Below are 19,782 nucleotides of genomic sequence, written 5' to 3' on the forward strand. Positions count from 1 at the left end.
GGGACGAAAAGTCAGCATCATCATGCATTTTAGTTTGCATAAATATTTTCTTCTCTCTCTCTCTCTCTCTCTCTCTCTCTCTCTCTCTCTCTCTCTCTCTCTCTGTTGTTTCCGGCTTCATGATTTTCGTTGAAAATCGATTCAGGATTTTATAGCACTCCTAGTACATTTTCTGAAAATACATATGTTTTCACTTATAGATGAGAAAAAGTGAAGATTACGAATAATAATATCAACATCTTAAAAAATCATAGAGAAAAACGCAGAGTAGGAAAACACATGTATCAGGCATCTCAAAAGTACTCTTAAGGGGATATGATTGTGACGTTTTTGAAGTCACTGCGCAACTCGAACTAACGTACGTATGTCATGATTGTCGTGACATATATTGATTATGACTTTGACTAAAGTCATATTTTCGAAATACAAAAGCATAAATCACAACAGTTGGGGCCTTATTTTGATTAAATAGTTCTGTATGAATGCCGTTATGACGTGTTTTAAAGAAATATGAGGTAACGACATAAGCGCATGATTTTTGACGCCATGTTTACGTTGACAGCTAACAGAGTTTGACATATGTCGTGGTCTCGCATGTTATTATATATTTCTTGACCTGTGTATTCTGTTCAAAATAGACTCAAAATAGAAATGAAAGACGGAGTCGCAACACGTCGAAAAAAATCTCTGCACAATTTTATAAGTACATATAGCCAAATTGAACGACAATAAACTTGGGGTTAAAACATTCTGCAAAATTGTTATCATGCCAGAGTAATAATAAATATTTTGTATTATATTCCGAGATTTCGTAAATAATAAAAATAATTAAAAAATATATTTAGCCGAGGACTAAACATTTTGTCGGCAGATAGGTACATGTGGTACCGCTCACGTATATACCTCTAACGGTAGATGTATATACTGTCTGCGTCTTGTGAATTATTTAATGAAATTCATTGGCTCATCTATAGTACATGTAACCTCATGTACCATAATAAGTAGAGATATACAAAGCAGGCTACGAATTATTTACCACTGATTTCCGCATATGCATGACGGGATTTAATTATCGATGGATTTACTCATCAGAGAAAATGAAGTCCAAATGAGGTGTGCATGCATGCATTTTTTGCAAAAATAATTGAAATGTACGTACGTTTAATTGCTTATTTGAATGAAAATTATATATTGTTAGATGTTTGAATTTGAAATTAGATCGGCCGATACGCGTCGAAACACCTAGATGTAAAACTTATACGGTACCAATTTTGATGCACCGGATGCGCATTTCGACAAATAATGTCTCTTCAGTGATGCTCAACCGAAATGTTTGAAATACGAAATAACTATGAAGTTTTAGTGCTAAATATAGCCAAAAACAGCGTGTCAAAAAGTGGAGCCAAATTCGTCCAAGGATAAGAGATATGCATGAGGGAGATAATCCTTAATTTTGAAATGAATTTGTAAATCTTATAACAGCAATTAAATATACATCCGTATTTTCAAGCTAGTAACGAAGTATTTAGCTACTGGGCTGTAGAGACCCTCGGGGACTAACAGTCTACCAGGAGAGGCCTCGACCCAGAGGTCATAATGTAAAACTTATACAGTACCAATTTTGATGCACCAGATGCGCATTTCGACAAAAAATGTCTGTTCAGTGATGCTCAACCGAAATAGATGTCATAAAACGGAGGAAATGCTGAATAGGTAAAATCAAAACTTACTTTATCATCCTGTAGCTGCTCTCATCAAATAATGATTGTATGTTTTAAATCTAACATAATACATGTATTTTACTGATCTAATTTTCATTTGCAGATCAGGGGGAGAGGGGGTGGGGGCTTGACTTAAACGAGTGTTCTAGACTGCTTCTCCTCTACTTTGAAACGGGCATATTTGTTACGCAAATTCCATATTCAAATAGACCAATTCCACCCTCACACCCCCTCCCCATAATGCATAGAAAGAAAACCAAACATTTGATTATAATTTTTTTTTATAAATTTTAAAAATACTAAAGTAGGGATCTAGTGTAGACGAAGCAAGAACCCCTTAGGCATCTGATCACACTTCTGGTATGTCCAGGGATCCGTGTTTGTCCAACTCTTTATTCTGTATTCCTTATAGGAGTTATGAGATTGATCACTGTTCATTTTCTTCAACTTTCAATAATAGTTTTATGAACATGTTAAGTGCGCCCAACTTGTTACACAACTCCCTTTTCGAAACATTAATAGGTTTCACCAGAATATCAGTTGAAACTTTAGAATAGTTAGAATCAATGGCAATCAAATAATTCATACATACATCTAAACAATATTTGCACTTTAGAGGGGTACATAATGTAGATCTGCGATACGTAATTTCTTTACGTGAGTATCTAGTTGAATCATTAATGTTCTAATTAGAATGTGTCCATCATCCGTTGATTCATGTCAATTCTATTGTATTTTTCACAGTTTACACCTTTACTATGATGAATTACATGCACTAATTCAATTACAACTAATGACACAAGACTATCTTAGATTAATAAATACTAAGGCACAATTACGGTATCAATATCGGATGTCAGATTGCTACTTGTTTGAATTATTTTTTCAAAGCAAAATGAGGCTGTGTTCAAAACAATTCGAGCCAAATATTTGATTATTGTGGTTAAAGATTCACTAAAGTATTACAGTTTTAATGAGATCAGAACATTTAGGTTGGTCGGTGATATGATTTTAGTATGATTTTAAGTGGTGTTTTTGTTTGGTTTGGTACCTTTATGCATTCTTTATATGTAATTTCAAAAATTCTATATACATTCATACAGAATAAGATTGTTTTGCGTTTATCTGAACAATTTACGCTTAAAATGCAAAATGAAAATTAGAAAAAAAGACAGAGGACATTCAGACTGTTTTCTTTCCAAATTGAATTCGTTTTCATACTAACTAAAATATTTTCACAAATTAACCACTTTTAAGAACGTAAGATTTAAGCGTTGTGTTTGATGTAATAAAAAAAAGTGTTTTAGAGAAAGAAAAAAAAATCAGTCCGATTTATTTGTAGCAATTTTCAATGACCTACAGTTCATCATATCTTTTTATCCAATTCAGTGACAATATTTTCGGTAGTCCTGTTGCTATGTATGCCATCTTTAAATCATAGTAAAATAATTAAAATCTAATTACATTCAGTAAATGTTTTTCACCATTTTCCTAGAAAACTCCTCAAAAAGATATTTTTTAGAGGCGCTGAGAAAATTCGGACTTAATTTTGGGCAATTTGTTTTTGCGTTACGTGGAAAATATTTTCACATCACAATGTCTGCACATAGCCTGTTTGTATGATGGCCATTAATTATAGCCATATTACAACCTGTTTGTTTGTTGTACATATTTTTGGATCTACAACTGCTAAATTTTGGCCTTTTGTGATTTTTCAACATTGTGAGGTTCAGGGGTTGTTTCCATGGAAACGAACTCATTTACATATATAAAAAATTATCATTTTTTCAAACAGGAGATACCTCCTTTCTATGATAAAATGATTTTCACAAAAATCTAATTACTTTCATCTCAGCATCATATCCCCTTAATCATCACATGCATCATATTTTTTTAACAACGCACTTATTGGAAGTGGAGCCATCGGACATTAGACTGTACATACGTTTTAATATTTCTCACTTAAACCTACTGAGGAAATTATATCCGTCCGCGTATAACGGTATTTTACATGAGATCAGATATACTTTAGCTACTCTATTTATAAACATTTCCGGGGAAAAGATACAAATTGAGTGAGATATGATTTCATAGATGCTTTATATCATCACAAGATGGCCAGAGAACTGTGGACATTATATTCAGGTATGGACACATATTCAAAGTTATATCTTATGTTTTAAATATCACCGTGACATTTACAAACACGTTGATATTGTTGTTCGCGTATTGTTGTCGCACTTTTCGTTGTTTTGTTGTTGTTGATGATGATGATGTTTTGAATGTTAACCCGTTGAGCTAGCCGGTTACATAATACAAATTCAAGGTACAAATATACACCACTGATCATTTTTTTTGGACATTTGAATTTTTGAAAAGAAGTCAGCCATGATATTTATTACATATAAGAGTACCGATTTTCCACTACAGTGAGAATAAAACTGGTGCTTTCCTAAATTACTTTTATTTTCAGTTGTTTTCATCATTTGTTCTGCTTTGATCATAAAATCAACCACGGCACAGTTTCCAAACTTCGACATCCAAGCTAACGACAGCCTGTTAACCGCTGGTGACACAGTGATCATCGACTGTTTGCTCTACAATGCCTCTGTGCTCGATATCATGAATGACTACGATATCGCGTGGTTTAAAGATGAAATCAAACTCACACAAGCATACACGAGACTGAGGAATGACGTCATCAACGACCAACGATACTCCATCAGCATAGAAGTCAAATTAAACATAGGAACTGTGTCTACCATGCAAATCACAAGTGAGGATATTTTTTATTTGTAGAATCTTAAGCAATGCATGCAGTAATGATCAATGTACATATGTTGCTTTCTTTTTTTGATGACGTAAGCAATAATGCCAAGGACACAATTTGGCCAAAATGAGTTTCCATAGAAATCTTGTCTTCTGTAAAGGTCACCTGTACGATCTCTTGTCTTGAGCCGAGGAAAACTATGCTGGTATTAGTTGTAAAAATTAACAAAAAGAACCGGAGTGTAGTTCTTCCAAACACAACCATTAACTTTAGTGGTGGACAGTTAGAAAGACAGATTTTAACAAAAACAAATTAGTATTTTGCCCAGCTCCGGATCATTGTCAGTTTCGAATCACTTTGTGATTATTTTTTTAAAACTACTAATTATTGAAATGATTTCTACTTAGAAAGGTAAATCAAGTTTGAAATGATTGCTGAGGGATATAAAACTGATGTAATTTTTATTCAATTATTACTTGTCACACTTCTATAAAGCACAATGACTTGGTCATTTTCACGCGAGGGGAAAATCACATTGTGGGGAGAAGTATATAGCTAAAGTATAACCACGTTTCTTGCACAAAACTTTAATGCATATTGATACTCCTTTCAGCAATAGCATCAATAAATATTTCTTTATTAAGTATATTATTTTAGTCAAGATGCCTTACCAAAGAAACACCATCTGCTGAAACAACTTCGGATCAGTCGTATCACACGCGTCCTATTGAACTTAGTTTTAAACTTTTAGCAATATTTCAGTTCATATCAATGGCACTCTTGGATTTATAGAAGTAGTGTCAAATATAAAAAAAATCCATACATTTGTTTTATAAACTCAACAAACATTTTTTTTTAAATTAGAAACTTGTGAGTGTCAAAATACTACGCATTGCGTCTAGATTTACTTCTTGAAATCAATATTTAAAATGTATACTGTAGTTTATTCAACTTTAGCTTATTTGATTTTAGAACTCTATCATCTTTTTTATTCCAAGTTTCCCACCCTTGCCAAAACCGCAAGAAAATGGCTAGAAATTGTTATTCCGTGTAGATATATAATGTTATATCATGAACAGCCTGAGTGAAAGATAATCACGAATGCTAATTAAGAGAATTTCAAATGCTGCAATTTTGGCTATGTCTAAATGTAAAGTTTTGAATATTGTTAAAAAATGTAAAGATTAATTTAAACTAGTGTCCGATCTATTTTTATTGCTACAAAAACTAAACCTAATATCTTAAGCGGAATAAATATACAGACATAGCACATACTGATTAAAAGTATGAGACCGATTGAATGTCGGATCGGATTAGTCAATGTGCGAATCGGCCTGCAGTCGTTTCAAACATATCCGTGATTCGGAACTCGCGGTGTGATTCGGAACAGACCCACGGACTCTGGTACGGAAAATGCAAAGACCTGTGACATTTACAACAATTGTCAGATAAATTATATAAATTTTCATTTGAGAAACTTCTGATCCTCTCACAAAAAGATTGAAACCTAAATTATCTTCGTGGTACCGCCAGCAATCGTTAATGAAAATGTGATCTGGAACTGGGCAACCGACACTATATTTAGTCTTGAATAGCAATTACACATGTATGTACATGTACAAATATAATTTTAAATGTATTCACTGAATTTTGTTATTCATTTCTTCATCAAATAATGAACTTGAATACACAATGCCTTGAACACGTAAACTAAGCAATCCCATTTGGGGTTTAAACAATGTCTTACAGAAACACTACCTGTATTATTTTTACTAAATTTCCAAATGGCATTAGCTGTCATTTTGTCACCAAAAATCTAATTCAATGAACATTGCTCAATATTATATATTTCAGCAAAAACAGCACAATTTGATTATTTCATATACTATTTATCCCCAAAGCAGGAACACGAATTATGTAATATTGGTGATTAAATAATTGGTGATGTCTTGCAAGGTAATTAATTATTCTTCCATATATATTTCTTTACACCAAAAGAGATTATCTAATAGTGTCTTGTTTTTGTACAAAATAAATGTTTTATAAGTCATTAATTTACATGTATATTACTGTGCCATTGAGATATTTTGAGTACAAAAAATTACCATCACTTTCACAGCTAATGCCCCCTTTAAAAAAATAGAATATTGGTTATTTTACATGTTCAGGTGATTTTGAATATATATTTCATTGTTTTACAAAGTTCATGAGAAAAAAATATATCGCTCGCTTTGTTCTTTTACAATACCGCCAGCAAATTATGTTGAAAATAAATTATAATATTATGAATTGTAAATCGCTCGCTCGCCCCCAATTTTTTGGGGTCATTTGTCCGAAGAACAAGAAATCTTATTGGTGTCGCCTAAATAAAAAAAATATTTCTGATCTGAAAATAATATTACATGGATTTTTTTTTATTCAAATACGTGTCTCTTGATTTATTTTAACTGCACACGTAGGTGTGGTATGCGAATTTAGGTGTTCTACCCCTGTGTAAGTAATGTCCACCGTCATACTCATAACTTTAAATTAGCTTACTCTGTTAAGGCTGTGGAACATTAAATGACAAGCTTGGAAATACTTAGTATACAGCGTTTGTGACGGTCATATCTGTTATAGGCAAATCACTTGACGTCACAACTGAAAAAAGATAGGTTCGATTCAGAGCGGATGGCCGAGAAAACAATAAATTGGAATTGCACGTTTTAAAGTTAATTTCAATCCTCTTCTCAATTACATGTTTCAAATGTATCAGGCGCAAACATGTGAATATCTTCTGAAATGCATTAGTGATCATCAGATACTTGTAGTAAATTTTAAAATATATATTTAAATATTTTAACACTCATAGAAAAATGTGTGTATGGTACGTCACAAATGATTTTAAAAATCAACCGGAGGTTTTTTGGAGATACTATTTAAAATACCACGGCTTTAGCTTGCAATATTGAGGAAATATTGCGTTCGTAACTGTCAAAGCATTGACGCAACAATGAAAGAGAGGGGGGTATGATTCAGCGAGGACAACCATAAAACATTGGATTAAAGATTGTAATGGTTATGTTTCCACTAATGTTGGCATTTTGAAACATGCTGAAGCCTAGGTGTTGTAGCTGTATTCCATTGCTGGTCACAGTAATTGGTAGATCAATCATGGATAACCCTTCCTGTGGTCCTGAAGCTGTGGAAGTTTCAATTAACTGTACCGCTTGACTGAGGAATTCGTCATATCCATCGTCCAGGGAAGCTAGCTGTTCTTCATGTGGGAATGTGGCACTGGTTGAAGTAACATTAGTAACATTAGAAAGGGCAATAGACATTTCTTTCTGTTTTTGAAAGGGAGGTGACTGTAGTTATTAATAGATTGAACATTGTTGTGTCCTGTGATTTGCATGACCCCAGTCGGCTCAAATTCTGCCTCCAGTAAGTTTGTTACAGTTGTCTTCCTGATGCTGTGATTCGTGAGGTGCTTGTTCATGATACCGGCTTAAAATGAAAAGGGAGTTCCAACGATATTAATCAAGAAATGATTAGATGACAGTGTTTGAAAATAAACTATATTTTTCACTGCTAACCTGTATTTGTCATGTTGCTGACAAGTTTTCCAAGAGCATTTTCCCCCATGGGCTGCTTTTTGTACCATACTTCATCAGTGGGTTTCTGTTTTATCGATAGATAAAACCTTCTGCCAGGATCCAACATTTCTGAGGGTCTGTGTGATATATATTCCTTGTAAAGATTTATTGGACACATGGAGTCTCCTATATATAAAACAAATCGATAATTGTTATTAAATATTATTTTCATATATTGTTCAAACAAGATAAACCCAATATTTTATACAATATTTTTTCACCTTTTCTCTCAAACATTTTTGGGAGGAATGGCCCGCTCTCTCCATTTCCATTTCTTCTCTTGATGGCTCTTTCGGTGAATTCTAAATATTCTACCCCTGTTGCATCTTCTTTTAATTCAATATCTCCCCAAAGCATTTGTTCATGTTCATGGCGTCCTCTCAATCCAAAATGCATTGTGTTGTTGATGTATATGCTATTAAGCAGCGCCTGGGGGTTTACTAATATAAAAATTGGAATTATGTGAATTTTTTCCCCGGAATAACCAAAATCGTCCGTTTTGAGTATTTTATACAATTTTCTAAGAGTTGTAGAACTTTGTTTACGTGGCGTTATCGTATGAACTAGAATGTTTACAGTATGATAAACTAATGCAGCTGACATTTGTTTTGTTTTGGGAATGTTACCTTCTAGTAAAGTAAGTTTCTTACCATTTCCTATTTGTTTAGCATCTATAAGTCGTTGAAAATCTTCGAAAAATATCGGTTCTGCCTTTCTCTTTTTGTTGCCATGTCCCTGGGATTTTAGATCTTTTCTTTTAGACATCAGAACTTCTCTTGCATCCCTCAAGTATCTATAAAAACTTTCCAAGTAGCCCAGTAATGTGTTCGGTTCGTATTCACCGCCGTCCGGCTTTCTCACAGACAAAAAGAATCTGGCCAAATAAATGTTTAATTCTTTTGCCGGTATCTCATGAAGTCTTTTGTTTTCGTAGCAAATATTAACAAGCCGGTCGTATAAGACTTTCATGTGTCCGTCTGTTTTTCTTGAAGTGTTTTTGTTTCTCTTACTTTGTATGAATTCGGTGGTTTCACTCTCCGACATCGCTTTAAAGCGGTTTTCTACATCAAAATTGCCGTAATTAACATTTTGATCTCCATCAGGACCAGGAATTTCTAAATATGCTTCAGTACAGCCCTCCATAATATATTGCCCTACTATTTCCTATTGCCCGGAACGTTGATTGTTTAATTTTAAAGCTAAAACGTGTTATTGTTCTAAATAAACAAATGTTACTTGGTTTACCTCTCTTTGGTTAGATGCTCGCTACAGTTTGGCGCTGTTTTTGAAAACTTTTCATTTAATTTTACTGTTTAAATTATTTTTTTGTGGAAAAAAGCATTACATTAGACAATTTTTTTGTGTGTAACATCATATTTCATGCACTTTTGTTAGATATCAAATGATCAAAGAAGAAATAGTAATTTGAAATTTGAGGGCGAGACAGCCCCTTGACAACGGGCCGACACAGAAATATTCCGGCCCTTAGGGCGAGACAACCCTAGCTCCTAGCAGCTGTCTCACCCTAGCCAAGATGGGTATATCAGGGTTGATACACTACTTGGTATATGACATAGTGTTTTAACAGTCATCCTTGCTGAATGCTACCGTTGTGACGTCAAGTGTTTTGACTGTTCACAAATATGACAGTGACGAAACGCTGTAAATTATCCAATCTTGCCAATTAATGTTCCGCGGTCTTATATATATACATACAGCCAACTGCCAAAAGTTTATAGACAAATGGCGGACGTCAATGTCTAAACGTCAACGTAATACGGATTTTCAGTGGCTATGAAATTACAAAGAGAATAAATCTTACCTCAGTATTTTGTTATACATCCCTTTGATCTGATCATTTTCAACATTCTGATAGGTAGGGATCGATAGAGGTTCCGTATGTAAGTAACGGGTATGTTAATCCAGATGTCATTTATATTTCTCTCCAAGTCAGTGACATTGTTTATATTAGAAAGTCTGCGTTTAAGTTTATTTTTCAACAGAAACCAAATGTTTTCAATTATATTTGCATCAGGTGACTGTGCTGGCCAAAACATACCTGGAATTTTGTTTATTTGTTTACATTCTTGTACAATTCGGGCACGGTGAACCGGGACATTGTCATCTTGAAATATGTAATCGTTAGTAGGAAAAATTTTCACTACAACCGGCCACAATTGTTCTTCAAGGATATCAATATATTTATTTGCATTAATGTTGCCATTTACCACCGTTAGTGTGCCAACTCCATTCCAGGTAATGCATCCCCACAACATTAAACTCATAGCAGGTTTCGGTGGTGCGCCGGGGCTGATGCACGCTGGTAACCATTCTTCTCCTGCCTTTCTCCTAATATAAACTCGATTGTTTTGTCCCAAAACAACTTTACATTCATCAGAGAAGATCACTTTTGACCAGTTATAGTCAACAGTCCACCGTCGTTTACCTCTCGCCCATGCCACATGGTTTTTCCTATTTTGTTCGCGAATCCTAATTTTCTTCCTGCATACACGTCGATGGTACTTATTTTTTGACAAATAACGATGAATTGATCTTTCAGACACGGGAACTTTCCTACCTTGATTAAATTGTCCTGTTATGTCTTTTAATGGAGTGGTACGGTTAAATTTTACAAGCCGCAATAGTTGACGCTCGTCTCTAACGTCCATTTTTCTGGGGCGTCCCGATTTTTTATCATTTCCCGCACTTCCTCGAATTTCACACCGTTTTACAACAGCATACACGGTTTTCCGGTCCATTTTCAATACCCTAGCAGTTTCAGAATAATTTCCCGTTTGTCTGTAACTGTCTACGACAATTTGTTTCACAGCTGGCGATAAATTCTTAGACTTTCCCATAGCTAGATTCAGAAGCTTGTATCAGACGATCATCAAATAAATACCAACATATGACGTCACATATATATGACGACACAAGACCCTGTACGTATATGTGGTATGCATACGGAATCCCCGTTTTCTATATATAGAATTTACAAAAGATAAAACAAGCCACTTCCGTGAAGTTGGAATTTAGATCCGCCATTTTGTCTATAAACTTTTGGCAGGTGGCTGTATATATATATATATATATATATATATATATATATATATATATATATATAATGGGTGTTAAGAAAATTCGTTCCGTTTGTAAATTTAAAAAATTAAATAGAAAAACTAAATATTTTTGTTTCAAATTTTTACTGGTAACACTTTAGATTTTTTTTTCCATTATATCGATAGTTATCCTTCCCTATGTGCACTCTCTCGTGTTACTATGGAGTGATGTAAACATAATGTTTATTACGTCATGAAATAAATATGCCGAGTTCGTTGAAAAAGCAGACGTCCTGTACAAGTGTTGATACAATTAATGAACGAGCTCAAGCTTTGGCTTTATTAGATGCAGGATTATGTGTGAAGGATGTGGCTAAGCAACTATGTAAAAGTGAGCGATGGGTAACAAAGTGGAGACGAAGGCGAGAGCAAAATAAACAACTAACCGATCAACCGAGATCCGGTCGGCCATCGAAAATAGTGGGGGTAGTAAAGAAAAAAGTGGAGAACATAAAATACAAAAGAGGAAAATCAACAAGAAAATGCAGCAAGGAAATTAAGAACTCAGGCTTTAATGTAAGTCACGTAACTGTTTATAATTATTTGCGAAAAGTTAAAAAATGGAAGGCATTTAAAAGATCGAGAAATCAACTACTGACAAAAAACAGAGGCAAAAGAGATTGAAATTTGCTCGAGATCACAAGCATTTGACGGCTGAAGACTGGGAGAACTACATCTTTAGTGATGAATCTACAAAATATTTGTTTCATGTTCCGAACCGACAGGACGATGTTGTATGGGGGTCCCAGTCAGATGAGGTTCCAGACGTAAGCTGTGTCAAGTCAAGCGCTAAAGTCATGATATGGGGTGCGATGGGAGTTCGGGGTTTGTCCAAACTTCACATTGTTCCAGCCGGCAAAGCTATTAATGCTGACTATTATGTGAAGAAAATTCTTCAAAAAGAACTAAAACCTGCTCTGAATCGACAGAAAAATAGTGGTAGGATTGACGAACGAAAGTTGGTTCAATATCCAGGACACGCTACGTTTGTTCAAGATGGAGCGACACCTCACACTGCCCTCCTAACACAAAATTAAAAACATAAAAACTTGTATATGAGTTATTTATAAATAAGTTAAGGCATGATGTGAATCATGGAACGAACTTTCTTAACACCCTTTATATATATATATAAAGCACTAAATAATCACAACTAGGTACTGAAATTTTTTGCCCCAGCCCGGGGTCGAACCATATATATATATATATATATATATATATATATATATATATATATATATACAGTATAATTTGTCCAAACCGGCCTCTGAGTACTCCGGCGCTCTGTCAATTCCGGCCACAAAATATAGTCCCTAACATTTCTTTAACAAATCCTTTATTAATAATTCCCTGTACTCCGGATACTGCGTATTCTGTATATCGGCCGGCTTACACAGTCCCAACTGCTATCAATTAACTTTAATTATCCTGTGTAAACCGGCCCCTCGATGATACACCACCCTAATTGTTGCGGTCAATTGTATTCAGTGTACACAAGGTCCCAACTGCTCGTAATTAGCTCTAATTATCGCATTTAAACCAGCCACCCCACGATGACCAACCTGTCGGTATTCGGTCGATCACATGCGATGTACACAAAGGGTGTCTCAAAGGAAGCCACAGGTAAGTAAAAGAGTGCAACTGGCGAGGAGTCGCGATCAGTTTAAAATAAAACCTGATTTTTAGGGGGTGCACTTTTCAATTATGACAGCACCGCGCACGAGGTAATGGCGCTCCCCCTAATGACAGAGACGAGAACTGACATTAAAAGACAAAGTTCAATTAATCGATTAATTCGATACATTCTTGGAATGAAATAAAATCGGCAACAATCCTGTTATGTTTTCCAAAAGCAGGGTTTCCCCTCGTGGACTTCTCGGAGCTCTACGGCGAGTCAGACAGTGATGATATGCAGTTAGTTAGCACAACTCGCCATGTCCGGTCGATCACTCGGCATTGCATTAGTTTCTGTTTCACAAATTGAGACAGTTGAAAGTGATACATTTACAATGAAAGCTGGGAAAGACAAATTTTAAACGAACACAACACAAACTTGACGAACGTACATAATGCAGCACTTGATAACGGCGATGGTGTAGTAGAAATCGACAATTTACCAACAGAAAATTGCGCGAATAATTCCCAGATTTTAAACTGTTTAATAAAAATTGAAACTTTTTCAAATGAGCACAACAATAAAACACTGACATTTATATTTTTACATTTTGAATTCTTTTGTGATATATTAAAACGTTAGCGTATGCATAGCTAGTGAATACAAGGGAAGCAACTCTCATTATTGTCAACATTCTGCACTCCGGACTCTGTGCAAACCGGCCAATTTCTTTGGAACCACACATAGCCGGTTTAGACAGATTATACTGTATATATATATATATATATATATATATATATATATATATATATATATATATATATATATATATACACTGATAAGGAGAAGGAGTTCTAAGTTACGGAATATAAGCCTGATCCCAATTGATTCTTCAAAGTTCAATAAAATATGTTCAGATCAATTAGAAATCAATCATTCACGATTCTGCACCCTTTTTGCATTAATTGTTGCTCCACAGCTGATGTTCATGTCATTATACAAATATAACGCATTAATGACTACACATATCAGTCACCACCACATATACATATATATTTCATGAGTATCATCTCAGAAAGTCTTCCTGAATAATATATTTTACATCACGCTATTCAAAATGGAGGAGCAATTTACCTAAACAATTTTGGAGAAAAGAACATGCGATGATTTCTCGGAACAGATTCAAATCAATTCAGGACACTGTGCCAAACCATGTTTATCTAAAAATTGGAAGGGTGTTAGATGGTGTTTCTTTTTATTCAAAGTAAACTTGCATGTGGAATGCACCGAGAACAGACATATAAATATAACCCTATCATCCAAATTCTTATTAAGACACATTTAATTCATACACATTGTTCTAAAAGGTTTTAAAAGAAAATTATCCTTTTGGTGGGTTGTTTTGCGTAATGGGAAAATCAGTGTATTATATATAAACAAATTCCCTGTACTTGATGAAGTACAATGTAGGTTAATGTCACCACAAACGGATGACGTTCTGGTATGAATGATGCTTTGTATTGACGATGGTTAGACAGACGACGAGGAAATCGTTCAGAATATACATTCCTTCATTGGAGTTTCCGCAGTTCAAGTAACGTATTTCACTTCGCAAGAACTCAATCTGTTGTGTTTCGTTTTTGAATTCTTGCTTAAGATAGGTCCATCCTTTTAACACAATTGTCAATCAAACATTTTGTTTTTATTTAAATAGAGTAAATAACTCTTGAGCTAAAAAAATTCTCATATTTGTCACAACTTATCACGCTTATTTCCCTATAGTACTATATTATATCTTAAAGCACATATACCCCATCATCAAACATCAAAACTTTCACACCAAAAATGATCTCATAATTTATCAAGTTATGTACTCATGGACACTATATTAGATTATAATATTATAAAACCAACATATATTCACTTGCTATGAACATAATTGAAACATTACAAAGAAAAACATAAATAATTCGATCATTAAGCTGCGTATAGCCTTCCGAATACATCACATGATGTCTTTGGACATTTTCCAAAAACACATTCATGCACCTCTTTCTTGTGAGGATTGTTTAGAATAATGCCTTAAGTTAACAAAAGAATTGTCCACATGTGTTTTGTATATTAGGGTATACCCCCATATATGTGATGTCAGGTTTTGTAAGTTATTCCCTGTAAACATTGAAAATATACAAAGTACATACGTCACGATGAAGAGGATTAGAGGCAAAATAAAATGTGTTATACAACTTTGTCCCCAAAAGGGACAGGGGGTCCCACTATAACCATTTTAGAAATGTATTGAGGTTATTGTGACTTGCTGTATTCTTTCTGACTACTTATCCTTAAAAAAAAGCCAAGTACATCGCCACAAATGATATGACCACTTAAAAAAAAGTATAAACTCCGCTTACCTGATCAGGATATAGGGCTCACAACGGGTGTGACCGGTCGACAGGGGATGCTTACTCCTCCTAGGCACCTGATCCCACCTCTGATGTATCCAGGGGTCCATGTTGCCCAACTCTCTATTTTGTATTGATTATAGGAGTTATGGGATTGACCACTGTTTGTTATCTTCACCGTTCATAAAAGAATATATGTGACACAAACTGCAACTTTGGTCCTAACAGGGGAATTGAGTGCTTATCCTCCATCACTATCGAACCTTTGAATTTTTTTTATCCTTGCCATCATTGACCCGACTACTAAAACCTAGCATAGTGCCACACATGATGTAACCTATTTTTATGAAATTGTTCACAAGGGTACACAGCTAGCCTGATTAGCGTTACTCATGTATACTCTATAATACTTTCGGGTTTTTTTTGCTATCATTAAATCATAGTTAACGAAACTAAACCTGTATCATATTCATTTTACATTTTATTGATGTTAGAAAATGAATTCATTCATTGATGGTACAGGAGTTTCAGCAGTTTCGATTTAAGTCAGCATTTCGTAAATTCCATGGTAGTTATAACCATCTAGTTCGTCAATACAATCTATCATTGGGTCAATTGCTGTCTGGCAGGTTTCATACCGATTGTTAGGCCGTTTTGGCACACTGATTTTAACTACGGATAACTCCGTTTACCTGACCAGGATATATGGCTCACGGCGGGTGTGACCGGTCGACAGGGAATCCTTACTCCTCCTAGGCACCTAATCCCATCTCTGGTGTGTCCAGGGATCCGTGTTTGCCCAACTATCTATATTGTATTGCTTATAGGAGTTATGAGATTGATCACTCTTCGTTATCTTCACCTTTCATATACATTAGTTTTCTTGATATATATCTTTTGAACAACAGGTATCACTACAGAAGATGAAGGCGTTTTCACTTGTGAACTTACTAACAGAATGAACGTTAAACAGAGGAAATCGATATCCATAAGCGGTACAGTATCTTTAAAAAAAATCAATATCTTTGGGTAATTTTCTAGTTAGTAAAAATAAATAATGATAAAGCGGTATGATAGTTCTATAAAAAATATATCTATGAACGATTTGGGGGATATAATTAAGCATCCACTTTTATTTTTTTATTTAGTTGAAGATCCAGAAGATCGAACCATAGCAACTGATATCAAATCCGTTATTTCTGATCCATCATTCAACCATAACAAAAGGTATGAACGCTAACATCGAATCAACTACCCACACTGCCATACTGCCTTATAAAACACTTCACTGTACCAACCATACCCAGCCTGACACCCAAGCAGTCCCAGGGGACTGCTCTCTCAAAAAGTGGAACTGTTCTAGGACTGTCCTTGGACTGCTGTGGGACTGGCCTGTGACTGCTCTAGAAAGCAGCCCCAGCAGTCTCAGTGGTCTTAGCAGTCCTGGTACTGCTTTCTGGGACTGCTTTGTTCAGCCAAGCGTGAATGAATCACGTGATGTTAAGATTGTTAAGAAAGTCCACCACCCCTCCCCCCCCCCCCCTGTATTCAGAATATACACAAATCACTTCAGTAGTTTTTTCCCGCTTACTGGCGCATTTTAACTAGAGAACTTGAGAAAATAATGGAAGGAAATAGAATGACAAGAATATCTTCCTACATTCCACGGCTCATAAGTGTTTAAGGAAGCAGATTTTACATGAATGTGAATAATTTACTCCTTGTTCATTTCCCACTAAATCATGTTACAAGTATGTGTACTTTAGTGATTTTTCCATATGGAAATAAACAAACAAAAATATTTATCTGCCCGCGTCCGCTTTGGTCTTTGTGACATTTTCGGTGCTGGAGTTTCTAACCCAGAATAGAATTCACTCTTTTCGGTTTCAATTAGAATTTGCTTGATTAATTTTGATTGGTCAATTACATTTGAAAAATGAAATCCACTATGAGTTAAAACTGCCGCTGTGTGTTTACATGTGTCAAAACAGGGCTATCGTGACTAGCAAACGAGTAATTATTGTTAAATGTTGTCGTCGGTAACGCTTTGAACACGTCTATTCCTTAACAAGCACTTTATAAACACGGTACCTTCGATTTCAGGTTAAAACAACATCTGCATATACATTTTGATTGAAATCTTCACAATTCGTTAGATCTGTCTAAATGTTGTAGTGAAATGCAACAATTTTACAATGCTGGCAATAAGTAACCCATATCTAACCAATAATTTACAACTTAAAAATACGTGTACACATAAATGGAAGGAGTTTTTGCTAGCTAAATAGAGACGGTAAGTGAATAAATCATTTAGGCGACTTTAAACACATTTATCTCAATAACCCAGTCAAGAAATAAATTCAATTCTGCTACAAAATTTTCAGAACGCAAGATACACTTCACATGTCTCTGTATGAAATATTAAAATAATAAATAATGAATGACAACAACAAAATTGCCCGGCAGAACATGGACGTCAATTGATTTTACGTTGTGAACTTGTGGTCATCAGACTTATAAACTCTGCATGTATCTTTTTTCACTCATATTCATAAACTATCATTTTGTTATAAATTCATGAAAAAGTGTCACACAAGTATTTTGAATATGTGCTGTTTTCATGTATAATATGTTGCTCTCTTTACTTACATTGTAAGTCATTTATCTTCGATTTCGACTGCCATATCGACGCGCTCCAGCGATTATCGACAATGTTTATTGATTATCTCAATGTCGGCTTAGATCCTCCCACTACTTGTTTTAACCCCGCATACTGGGACTGTTTTTCGGTTTGTTTACTGGGACTGCTTTCTGTCAGGTTGGGTCTGATTGGCACTGTAATTAGATAGAAACATATTCAGCACTGTTGTATATGTACAAAAGGAACCAAAATTAAACCTATGTTTCTGTAAAGTTTACATATCTATCAATCAGTAAAAATGTTTAAGAAACTTATGCATGCATGTCCATGTATGTCAATTTTTAAAAGGATCAACTTTGAAATTAGATAATTTGTGAAAATGGTAGAATGCGGATTATCTACTAGTAAGGGGTAACCACAATGCTAAGTCTGATCTCTCAAGATTCTCAGCAGATATTTCCAAATATCAAATGATTTTAGTCATGATCTTGCACTATTGCGACTTTAAAAGCAATGGGTGTCATCTACTTTTTAGGATATATTAGTGTATTAACTTTGATTATTGTTAAGCAGAGGTTTCTTCGCCTATTGAGCGGATATATCTTCCTAATTCCACTTTAGAATGACCTTGACATTGTGATCTTGCGACCTCAAAATCAAATTGGGGTTATTAACTTCTTAAGTTAAACTAGTATATCAAGTATGATGCTGTCAAGAAAAGGACTCATTCTTAATATACTATATATAATTTTGACTACATATTACTCCATTTACCTGATCAAGATAGGGTAGGAGTAGACGAGTATTGAAATGTAGACATATTAATTAATAATGTCTGATGTGTTTCATACAAATTGGATATCAGGCAGTTCATGACATACTGTATTTGGTTTCCTGATCAAGATACACAGTTGTGTTAAGTAGGACCATAGAAATATGTCATTGGAAAACATTAATAAACATATCAATTTTTGACAAATTCTGTACACACAACCATTTTATACCAAAAAATAGTATATATAATTAAGAGCATATTGACCTACCATACATTTTTCACCAGACCAACAGTCTCTATATCAGCTGTATATCACGTGATCAAATATCAAGATAAAATCGTACGGTGTATGTATAAATCGTTCCATTGGCACGATATCCAAATATCAATGCAAGGTGAAGTTAATAGAAATTCAAAACATATTAATTTCTTAATTTGAAAAGTGATGGAAGCAAGTTTATCGTGACTTGTAACATGTTTAATTTTTGCATTGAACATGCAAGATGCAGCGATTTTTGTATATACAAAATTGAATCTAGCCTGAAAAACATGTTTTTTGTTGTTGAAGCCACAACTTCCTCCCTTAACTTTCTTTTGCACTGAAGTTCACATGTCACATAAATCAAACATATTTCACTCAAAAAAATCAGGGTGTCGTGTCGATGATGAAATTTGTATGTACGGAAACACTGTTTATGCAAATCAGTCCATTGTGAAAGTCACTATACGTGCAAATTAGGAGCGATATCAAGGTCACAATATAATATGGGTATTACTTTAGCATGTATGTGATATAAAGAAGAAATTGAAACTATATCAAAGAGAATTAATATAACCCATTTGACAGAAACGTTTACACTATTGCGGTTTATCGTTTGACAGCGGTGGTAAATAGCGAAAAAATATTTTAACATTTCCAACTGCAAAAGGAATGTAGATGTCATTACCTTCATCATGACGTATTTTTCATTGTGACGTCATGTAATGTGCCAGTGCGGTAAAGTACATTTTTACAGCACCGGTATTTATGGGGAAAGCCTGAACTCAGCCGCGCAAAAAGCTCAAGGTGAACGGTCAATATGGGATGCTTTCTCCTCCTAACAC

At 34.7% G+C, this 19,782-nt stretch overlaps 2 protein-coding genes across 2 annotated transcripts in view; one reads left to right on the forward strand and one right to left on the reverse strand.

The window, feature by feature from the left end:
* The window catches only part of LOC125662394 (uncharacterized), a 1,158,266-nt gene that overhangs the window by 792,380 nt on the left and 346,104 nt on the right, over positions 1-19,782 (reverse strand). The gene's annotated exons all lie outside the window — the stretch shown is intronic.
* The window catches only part of LOC130049081 (uncharacterized), a 30,956-nt gene continuing 14,892 nt past the window's right edge, over positions 3,719-19,782 (forward strand). The window contains exons 1-4 of the mRNA XM_056146174.1: positions 3,719-3,866; positions 4,195-4,497; positions 16,171-16,257; positions 16,411-16,489. Coding sequence (XP_056002149.1) covers positions 3,836-3,866; positions 4,195-4,497; positions 16,171-16,257; positions 16,411-16,489 — 500 coding nt within the window. The 5' untranslated portion in view covers positions 3,719-3,835. The remainder of the gene's footprint in view (positions 3,867-4,194; positions 4,498-16,170; positions 16,258-16,410; positions 16,490-19,782) is intronic.

Source organism: Ostrea edulis, chromosome 8 (genome assembly GCF_947568905.1).
Source record: "Ostrea edulis chromosome 8, xbOstEdul1.1, whole genome shotgun sequence".
Taxonomy (NCBI): domain Eukaryota; kingdom Metazoa; phylum Mollusca; class Bivalvia; order Ostreida; family Ostreidae; genus Ostrea; species Ostrea edulis.